This window comes from Vicia villosa, linkage group LG4 (genome assembly GCF_029867415.1).
Source record: "Vicia villosa cultivar HV-30 ecotype Madison, WI linkage group LG4, Vvil1.0, whole genome shotgun sequence".
Lineage (NCBI taxonomy): Eukaryota > Viridiplantae > Streptophyta > Magnoliopsida > Fabales > Fabaceae > Vicia > Vicia villosa.
This window is the reverse complement of record NC_081183.1, coordinates 195,864,471-195,875,651: the sequence shown is the minus strand read 5'-3', so window position 1 is coordinate 195,875,651 and position 11,181 is coordinate 195,864,471. Positions and strand designations below refer to the sequence as shown.

General features: G+C 33.9%; 1 protein-coding gene across 2 annotated transcripts; it reads right to left on the bottom strand.

Moving 5' to 3' along the window:
* Window positions 1–887: 887 nt before the first annotated feature.
* On the bottom strand, window positions 888–10,912 carry LOC131596659 (5'-3' exoribonuclease 3). 2 transcript variants are annotated; one of them, XM_058869385.1, is made up of 24 exons: window positions 10,559–10,912; window positions 10,342–10,444; window positions 10,161–10,237; window positions 9,414–9,605; window positions 9,194–9,313; window positions 9,005–9,067; window positions 8,747–8,890; window positions 8,485–8,649; window positions 8,210–8,287; window positions 8,022–8,108; window positions 7,120–7,398; window positions 6,831–6,926; window positions 5,782–5,877; window positions 5,628–5,698; window positions 4,637–4,765; window positions 4,472–4,548; window positions 4,338–4,378; window positions 4,183–4,257; window positions 3,869–4,026; window positions 2,925–3,041; window positions 2,688–2,763; window positions 2,477–2,556; window positions 1,900–1,950; window positions 888–1,782 (listed from the first exon to the last, which is right to left on the bottom strand). In XM_058869385.1, exons 1-24 carry the CDS (start codon window positions 10,760–10,762, stop codon window positions 1,089–1,091), a joined length of 3,273 nt encoding a protein of 1,090 aa, XP_058725368.1. In that variant the 5' UTR covers window positions 10,763–10,912; the 3' UTR covers window positions 888–1,088. The 2 variants fall into 2 exon arrangements, with proteins under 2 accessions (XP_058725368.1, XP_058725369.1); XM_058869386.1 differs by having other exon boundaries at window positions 2,925–3,029.
* Between the last annotated feature and the right edge of the window lie 269 nt (window positions 10,913–11,181).

Genomic DNA, 11,181 nt, shown 5'->3' with positions numbered 1-11,181 from the left:
CCGGCATAACACAATTAATACACAATTAAAACATATAAAATTGACACTAAAATATATGCAAATCGAATCAAGATATACTATGTATATTAATGTTATCAATCGGCCATTGGTACTGTCCATCAATGTATCATTAATCACTCTAATCAATATGATAACTCATTTGAAATTTCAATACATTAAAAATATATATATTTATTTTAGACACTTTGTTAAATTACTCTATTTTCTCAAATTTATAAAAAAAAATGTAAGAAAAAATACTGACAATGAACAAAGATCGTTATAATCCTATCAAAAAAAAAATTCATTCTTACAAATTTACAAAAAAATTGAATAATAATGAAAATTTGAATAGGATATCGGAAATTCTTTAAAAATAATAAGCAGAATATCGAAAAATTCACATTCATACCGAAAATTGTTCGAAAAAATTTAGTATAATACCCAAATTTTCAGAATTTCCAATAAATCTTAACAAAAATTTGAAAAAATTTATTTTCGATAGTTCAATTTTTTTTTTTGAAAAATTCCGAATCAATACAGATGGTAACTTTTGAAATCTTGGTACAAATTTATAACGTACAGAAATTTCAAATGACCGATCAAATATTTTATTTTTTGTTGAGTTGTTGCTCCCGGATTTTCATTCAAGAACAAAATTTCTAGTAGTTCATTATGGTACCAGAAATTTTGTTTTATGAAGTTTGATGATAAATGTGCATATATGAAGATATCATTTGTTCAAATATTTATAAAATAAAATCCCAATAATGTCATAGAATTAATTACCAAGACAAATGTCTTAATTTCCAAAAACAAGGGACCCTTTGTGAAATGCAAACAAGGGAACCTCGATGAGATAAATAACAAATGAAAGGTCTATCAAATTGAATAATGTCATCAAATTTAGGTCTTACGATTATGCAATTGTTCTTCAATCCAAATGCTAAAATAGTGACTACATTATCTGATGTTTGGACGGTGAAAATAAATTAGTCGTACAACTTTCAAACCAGAACTAAATGACTGAAAAAATATGTTACAACAATGCTTACATTAGGGTAAAACTATTCCCTAGAAATTATGATTTATTTGCCGCGATTGTTCTTGCCTGCTCCTCTATCTAATAGAGAGTAATGATTGGCTGAATGTTGACCATAATCTCTATCCCCACTAGGGTTACCCCGTGGAGTCCAATGCTGGTCAGAACCTCTTCTATATGGTTGGAAGTTTTGGCTGTGGCGACCAGAATCGTGATGACTTTGACGGGGATATGAACCTTGTGTATTTGTAAAGCGAGGATTCTGATTATTGCCTGTAGAATGCCTTGCATTTCCGCCATTAAGATGGTGGTTATTTCTTTCATAATGATGGGATCTAGGGTTTTGATGGTCCCCTCTAGGAAAGGAATTTGATTGATGTTGATGAGGACTGTGAATCACCGGTGGAGTGTATGGTTGGTTATAACCATACTGCACGGTAGGGGCAGCATAAGGTACATACTGTGGAGGAGCTAATAAAGGCGGTTGAAGTGCAGCAGCATAGCCGGGGCGTGACTCGTAATTATAGCCAGGGCGTGATTCATAGTTATGGCCAGGGCGCGATTCATAATTATTGCTAGGGTGTGAATGCCTATAACCCCTTGGTCCATTAAAAGGCATGGTTGATCCATTAGGATGATGGTATCTATTTGCATCCGAGCTGACCTGTATGGAATTGGCAACGAGTCTGTGTGCTGCCTCTCCAAGCCTCCCACCAGAAATGGTTCCCGGTGGATTATTTCTGAAATAGAAAATCAGAGCACCATTAACAGCTATAATCAGCTGGACGACAAGATATTACAGTAAAAAATTTAACTTCAAAGTCTTTTAGCCCAATATATTAAAACCAAAGCCTTACCTTCTACTTTCGTTATATCTCTTACTACCATTATTTTCATATGGATTTTTCCTGAAATAGAAAATCAGAGCACCATTAACAGCTATAATCAGCTGGACGACAAGATATTACATTCTATACAACAATAAGGCTATGTTTGGGAGTTTGGAGGGGAGGGGAGGGGAAGGTTTTCAAAATCAAAATTTTAAAAAAATGTAGGAAAATATTTGACATTTTTTGAAAAAATGAATTTGTTTAGAATGATAAAAGAGTTATTATAATTACTAAATTTTTAATTTTCAAAAGTATATAACAACCTAAAAGATATTTGGAAAATTTATGTAAGCCCTTCAAAACCCTCCAAAACCCTCCTTCAATACAATTTTTTAGTTCCCCCATTTTATGGGGTTTTTTGTGTTATGAATAAACTCAAACCCTCCAAAACCCTCCTGCCCAAAATCTTTTTATCATTTTCACCCAATTCCTCATATTTTTCAAAGTCCTCCCCTCCCTTTCCCTCCAAACTCCCAAACATAGCCTAAGTAAAAAATTTAACTTCAAAGTCTTTTAGCCCAATATATTAAAACCAAAGCCTTACCTTCCATTTTCGTTATATCTCCTACCATTATCTTCATGCCATGGAACAGCTTCAAGTTGTATATCCCCAAGCGTCACAATCTGTAGAAAAGGTGCATGGTTTGGTTTTTTTCAGCAATATGAAGTAAACCACTGAAATTGAGCAGGAAACCCGAGAAGGGAACCCAGGGAGTTAGAGCACTACAATAAGCAGCAGGCAGCAAGTTTAATACCTTCTTTGGAAATTTTACTCCAGGTGGTGGTCGAGTTATATGTTCATGCACATCTGGAAGTCTAAAGATTGCACATCTGAGCACCAGTGCAGCAAATAAGAAAAATAACATCACTTTTGTGTTATTTAAAAAAAAAATATGAAGCAAACATCAAGAGTGGGTTGAAGAGTGATCTCATCAGATCCATGATCATAAAGAGTGCTTTATTTAGATTATACTCAGCATTGATAAACTTACATGACATGATTATCCATGATGTCTTCCATGCCTGCAATAGGGGACCTGAATATGGGAGGGCAAGGTTCTCCACTACATAAGGATATGTAACCATTCATTCCACCACTGCATGTATCCCTAAATAACCTCAGAAAATAGTCGAGCAAGATCTTAAATTTGCCTATATAAATAAATAAATAGAAATATATGGTGCAAACTAAATAATTTGATGCAGACAACCTGTCACTCTGCTTGTCCTAAATTTAAAAATAGAAAAATACACCATCAGAAGGTTCAAAACAATTGCTTTTCTATTTCTCAATAGACAGAATTCTTACCAAAAGCTTGCAACGAAGTATATGCACATTCCTTGATGTAGCAAATCTAACAATTAAATGCTTGACAATGAAGTATATGCCCATACCATGATGTGGCAAATCTAACTATTAAATTCCAGTCAAGAACTAACAAATGACACAGATTGCTTAAAAAGGTTATCAATAGTTCCTGTGGCTACTACAATATTAGCCAACAGGTGCAAGTGCCTAACCCCCACTCGTGGACTTTGACGAGTTAACAGCGACCTAAATTTCAACATGCTTCACTATCAGGAACCACGTTATATTTAGCTTTTTCAATTATCCCTGTTTAAGTATGTCTAAGATTAAATTGATATTATTAGGCACAAACCTAGCAATTATATGGTAATTGAGCCTTTATCCAAAAATATAATTTATTACAAATGAAACGATAATCAACACAAAGGCATCACAATATTTTATAAGAAGAACTCAATTTAAAATTTCAACAAGAGCATAAGGTAGCTTGGTTCATAACTCATTATTTTAAACAATGTTTTATCAAATACAACAACACATTTACCATTATGATTAGAAGCAAATCAATTTAAATACTTCCTCGACCAAAAAGTAAGTTCAAAAAATTGCAAGGCTTAGTGCACTGACCTTTCATTGGGATCTATTTTTTCCTTGACATCAGCACGTTCAGTGTTGGACATGTTTCTACATTTGCTGTCGAGTGTACTAATGCACGCAGAGAGAGGATGACACAAATTCACAAAAAGCATCTCGAACATTATTGCATTCCGTCGCTTTTCCTCTGGCTTTTTTTTTTTAAGATAGACATAAGATCCAACAAAATATGACTAAAATCAGTATATGATAAAAGGAGTTGGTCTAGAAACATGAAGGGAAAGAATTAAGAACAATGAACTGAATAAATGTGCATTGACAGAACTTTATGATTCAAAGAGCTATACCGTTAACAAGTTCTCTACTTTCCGAACTTCCTGAAGAAGTCGCACTTCATCAATAAAAGGCAACTTTGCAATACCCTAAAAAAAGGAAATTTTATTACAAACCATGTTGGTGTTATGTAGGAAAATCAAAGATAGATAAACATAACGAGGTAAACCTGCCAAGCAAAGCGTTTGCCATTCATGTCCACTTCAAAATCTGACACAAGACATCAAATATTACATGGGGGAAATACAGATAATTCAGTGAAAATTCTAAAGCTTTGAGTGTATACTGATGTTATAGACATACCTATTGGATAAAAGTCAATAATTGGCGAATTTGGATCAGTCATAAGTTTCCTATACGGCTCAGGGAGAGCATGAGAGCTGCATATATATTACATTTTCCACATTACAAAACTAAATTTAGGTTAATTTACAACTTCTATTTAAAATAATGGGATAGCAAGTAAACCTTGCAGCAGGAAAAACTCCAAGAAGCTGATCAAATGGTTTGAATGGAGTACCCAACTCAAAGTTAATATTAAGCCCACCAAGGTCCTTGAGATCAGACGCAAAAGGGGCATAATGATAAGGATAAAACCTGATTTAACAAACAAGAAAATAAGAAAAACAAGAACCATAAAACAAGCAAATTATTGGATAGTAGGATATGCACGATTGATCAATAAAATTTTGAATATCAAAGACAATAAAGTAAAATGAAAAATAATTCTCCCAAACAAAGGATAAAACATGAAAAAACCAATAAAAAAGAGAAAATCAATGGTAGAAACAAAGATTTTGAATCTCTCAACATGTTTGTTAATCAAAAGATGATTGAGAAGGCTAGAATCTTCACACCAATTCTAGACTTAAGTTAAGTGATTGCTAGAAAAACTTCTTTAAGAGAATTGAGAATTAACCAAGCACATTGAATTGTAGCCAAGTGTTGACATTCCTTGATTTTATTTTGCACATTCCTTAGTTCTTATTCAAACTATCAAAACGAAACTTATAAATAGTTTCCATCAATTCATTTAACGGAGATATTTGATTCTTGAATTTAGTCGATATAAATAAAAGTTATATAATCTTACTTTTCAAATTTTAAACCTAAATCATAGATTGCACATTGCCAAGAAAACTCACTTTGGTATACCAAAACAATGACAGTAATCATCAATAATTGGTTAGGCGATAATGCTATATGACACACCCAAATTCAATTAGAATACCATACAAGATCATTATAGAAATATCAGTAGAACAATAAAAAAAACAAGTTACGAATATGTTCTGAGCCGCACCACTTATCACATGATAAATTTCTATCTGACAAGACAATTTGGTAATCATAAGTCATCAATATGAGGAAGGTGGAAAATATAGCAAGTGCCATATAAAGGGGAAAGTAAAGCCAACACAACTTCATACTCATACAGCATTCCAGAGAAAAAACTCACCATTGCCAAGAACAAACACCTTCATAATAATAATGCATCACCCAACATAGACCTTCCGTGTATTTCAAGACCTAAACAATAAATAAATTGCAATAAGAAATCCCATATCTTCACATATGAATCTACACAAATAAAATTCAATTTCTCAACTTACAACATCTTTCCGTATGGCATCAAGTTCCTCCGGAGTTTGAGCAGAAAATTTTTCCTCATAATACCTCTCTTTCCAGCCAGGTTCTCCCAATTTAATCTATAAAGCAAAATAAATTAGCTACAAGACTGCAGCGCACTGAAATAACTAAACATAAAGGAAACCAATTTTTAAAAAATACAATATAGGTACAAAAATCAAGTGCAAGCAGAAAACATTTAAATAGTGATTCGATATTTAACAAAATAATTTTTATATGAACCTTGCACCTAAATACAAAGCTCCTGGGATAATAACAGTGTAATTAATAGCAGATGGCCAAAAAAAAAAACAATATAAGAAATAGTGGATAGTGTAGCAGGCAAATAGCAGACGCCGCAGAGGGGTTGGCATAATTATGTACAAAGTAAAGCATGTTGCATACAAATAAAAGTCTACATAAACAGAAATTAAATCAAACATGGGGCAAATATAATAGAGAAATATTTTGGAAAAAGACTGAGGAATAGAAGAAAGAAAACAATAGAAAAAAAAAAGGAGATAAAAAAAGAAAAAAAAATCAAATTAGAGATAACAGATGAAAGGGAATAGGTTAGAGGTTACCTAGATTATGGGGTTACATAAGACCCAATCTCATACCAACTCAGCATGATTTTATTTTTTGTTTTAAAAATATGTCATGTGCAGCTAACATGTTCACATGATATTTTAAATGATTGATATGCAGAAAGCCGCCGCTATTGCAGTGGTAGCGAAATCGCAATAGTGTATTGCCTTTCGTCGCGGCTGTTCCAAATATTGATATGAGATAGCGGTATTGCAACAGCTGCTGAACCGGTTATTTAACAACACTGGATAACAACCAGTGGCAACAAAGCATTATATCCCACTGGATGGGTATGAAACAGTAGTAATGAAAAATTAAAATAACTAAGATTCCATCTAATATATCCATACACAGCAAAATTTACATAGTACATTTTTATTTAATACCCAGCTTCAACTATAAGTTCAAAATCTCAAGACACAATTATCTGTGTTCTATGCTTTACCTTGTCCTCGTTACCATCTTTTGAGTTGAACACATCATTTTTGTCACGAAGTATCCCCTTCAGCTTTATCTTCAAGTCGTCTTTATTATCTTGAGCCTGAAAAGCAGAAGAATATTTAACTCCAACAAAAGGTACAGAAAAATCACTAGCTCAATATAGAACTCTTAGGAAAACAACTATTAAACAAGCTATTAAAATGTTTTTTCAAATCTTAGAGGCTCATAGCCAGTAAAAGGTTAGCTCATATATTAGTTCTAAAGAATGCCTCTCCTGAAGCAGGAAAACATACATCCATTTCCAGACTGTTCTCAGCTTCAACAATTGCAGCAGCAACAGTTGCTCCTGAAGATGACCTAGACACTTTACTGGGCCTTTCAAAGACTTCTTTATTGCCTTTACTAACTGAAGTGGGCCCAGATTGTTGAAACGGTGAAGGCGTTGGAGCTGAAGCAAGACGAGAACCGTGGAATTGTGAAACGGCAACTAGAGACTCGGGTTGAACTTGAGGCCCAGCATCGTCGCCTCTTCTTGCTTGTGACTTCTGACGCTTTATTCTTTCAACTTGTCGCTAAAGAGAGGTCAAATAACATTTAAAACACAGAACAAGAATTACTTCAAAGCAAGCAATCAAATATATATTACAATGAACATGAAAAACTATAAAGCAATATGAACTCTTTGTTGACCACTCTGTTCCAAAAATGTTACCCTTCAGTTCATATACGAAATACAAGGACATAAATTGTGAGAAAAGTTATACAAGTGGCAACCGTTTTCCTGCACATAGGTACGGCATAAATACAGCATAGATATTGGGCATAGACTGATGATTTCTATCTACCTTGTTTTCATTGAGGAAAAGATGCAACTAGACACAGTGGTAAAAGGAATTAACAAAATAATAAATCCAATATTGATCATGATTAGTGCTACAATACAAAATGCATGAAAAACATCTGATAATCTGAATAATTTAATCTTTCATAATCACAAATCCGGACAACTTAACAATTGAGTATGCTAGCATACCGAATACTCGGCATTATTTCCTAAAAATATTTCCTACAACTATTTCAAGATCAGACATGACATAAAATAAATACATTATAAACTATATTTACAGTTCTTGACCGTCAACCAAAGCTAACCCGCTGGCTAATATAATGATATAGTTATTCAAGATCAACAGACCTGTTGCAATCGTGCTCTTTTCAGGAATATGCTATCTTCATATGATCCAACAGCCTGAATAAAATGCTCCACTCTGCTTAAATTTGGCTGAGAAAAGAGGAAAATGAGACATTATGCACAAGCTTGATTTAGATGGAAAAGACAAATATATATGTCAATCATCACCGTTGTTATTATCAAGTAAGTACCTTACTACCATTTGTCAAATAACCACCCATTTCCCTAAATTCCTTCCTGTATACGGCCATCAGCAAGTTAATTGCACCCTATAAAAAACAATGAAATTTCAAACAATTGCATAAGTTAAACAACGTAATCAGCATAAAATGTGCACTTCAGATAATAAAAGACCGATATCATAATTATTAAGTATCATAAACCACCACTCTTGTATACTTAAAGACCAAGCACTGTTGATAAGGACAAAATCCACACATTAATTCTTATACCATATAACTCTTACCTCGCGAATCTCTAGCGTAGGCATATGTGGTAGGAAATCATTTCCAACAAAAAAGCAAATGAAGATAAAATCATCCAATATGCATTCAAAATCAATCTCAAAAGGAGCATTAGGTATTTTCATTTCATACTCCAGATATTCCCTCAAAGTCCAAATGTTCAGAAACTACAAAAGAAAATGCAAAAGTAAGGATTAAATCCCATAGCACTGACATAATTTCATTGTTTATTTAAAAATTTATCTCAAAGATTCGAACCCTGACCTGGAAGGGCTTTTTAGCAACGATAGCATCTCCTTTCTCATCAAATTCTCCCGACTTCCTTTTAGCCTTTCCTTGACAATCTGCCGCCATATGACCCATCTGACCACACACAAAGCATTTGTCTTGTCCAGGAGTAAATACAACCTGCAATAACCCGTGATCTATCAATGTGTCCCTATGAAAGTATGAACAAAAGAAGCCAATAATATTGCATATACCATGCACTAATTCAGAGACCCTGAAAATTTCAGTACACACCTCTCTAAGAATTGAAAAATGGATTTCATGGGTAGCCAAACCTAACATAATCAAATCAGCATCCTGTCATAAGAAACCAAGATTATATGAACAAGTTCATCAAGTCCAGGATAAAAAATACATAGAAGCAATTGATGACAGTCAAAAAGAAGTTGCTTTCAAAGAACAAAAAAATTGGAGGATATATACCAAACCATACAGGCAATGTCGTGTATTCGGATCATATCCTTCAAGATTTCTTTGAAGGCGGATATAGGACATAATCTTATGCTCCCCTTCACCCGGAACATTTGCATCAGAGAGAATAACCTTCAAATATACACATAAATTGAAGTATTAATAACCAACACTCCATCAAGACACACATGAAGCAGCCATAACAATTTAAATAATAATACAATGAACTTACCTTGATATTTGTCCAACCAGGATCGTTGTTCAGCCTAAGATGAATATAGTACTGAAGTGCAATTGACAAAACAGCCATGAATTCGGTTCCAGGCGTGATTACATTTGAATCGAAAGTCTGTGACTCTTCTTTAGGAGGAAGTTTTCTTCCCTCCCTCTCAAATTCCTCCCTCAACCTTGCTTCTTCAGCAGCCTACCAACAAGAAAAACGCGGTCAAGAAAATAGAATCAAATGTACCCTTCTTTTCAAATATTTCCTGTATTCCCGAGAGATTAAAGTTAAACATGTATCAGTAATATAAAATGAACAGACAACAAACAGATGTCACAAAGGAGAGTGTGCAAGCACTACTATAACATTTGGTATTAAATTGTGTTTCACTTAACAACAGCAGTTTCTTAAAGTTTCGCTGCCCTATACCATCTACATACTATTACACCACTGCCCTGGCCTCAAGCAAGAAGACTATTAAATCGACATAAATTTGCAGACAAAGACCTTCCTAACAGTATTCAAGATTTCAATATACTCGCAATGGACCAGACCAATGTGCAGTTCAAACTTCAAAATACAAACTAGTAAAGCAAGAAATTCAATTTATTATAAATATAAACAACAACCCGAAAGTGTGAATTTACACATAGTTCACTGAAAGTGGTCGACATTCCACATCAACAACAAGCATGATAAATCAAAATCTGCAATAAACCACAATCTAAATAATGAAAAAAACGCATCACAACATACCGCATCAGATGAGTCTTTAGCCGACCTAAACCGCCTAGACCTTTGCTGGTTCATTTTAGCCCTCGGCGCAACACCGTCTACACAATTTAAAACTCAACAATCAAAATTAAGCTTACCAGCAACCAATAAAACCATGTAAACCGAAATACCACAATTTTCATAGCAAAGAAATAGCACAAACCAATAGCCATAAAGAGCAACTTCCTTGGCCGCACCATGTTAAACAGCCTATCAATGTAATCAAACATACACTCAAACACCTCCTCGAATGAAGTCGGAGATGGCTGCAACCACATAACACAAAATTATTCACATTACTCCAAATCCAATAACAAAAACAACAACAAAAATAATAATTAGATTTCATAATCAAAATGAGAAAGTTAAAGATTACTAACCCTATCCTCAGGATGAAAACAAGGATGAATGATACCGTTCATATCAAGATAAAGATTGTCATATTCGATGTCGTTAGGGTTTGGCTTACTGGTATCGATTGGGATTTGAACGCCCTCGATAACAACCGCTTGTTCCTCGACGGAGTCGACAATCACCATCGGATACTTCTCTGCAAGCCATCTGTAGAATGCTGGGACTCCCATCGTTCACTCTCGAACTCAGATCGAAGAATTTGAGGAAGAGAAAGGTTGCCGCCGATTAACGGCTAACGTGTAAGATTTTGTGTGTTAATATGGTTGTTGCCTCTTGATAGTGTCTAGGGCAAGATGATGATTTTATGGGACGATATTACCCTTAAAAAATTATTGCAAGAGTGACTTGATTTTGTATTAATAACGAGTGTCATTTAGGTCTTTTGCGTCATTGGGTCGGTTAGGTTAATACCGGAACCCCTGTTTGCGGCGCAGTGAAGCTAGATGTTTTACATGTCTTCGGATCATATTATTATTATTATAATTATTATTATTATACGTATTTGTTTTTAAAATATATGAGAATGTAAAAAAAAAATATTTATCAAAATCGTTTATTATTTTTAAGAGAACGACATATATTGTTATTT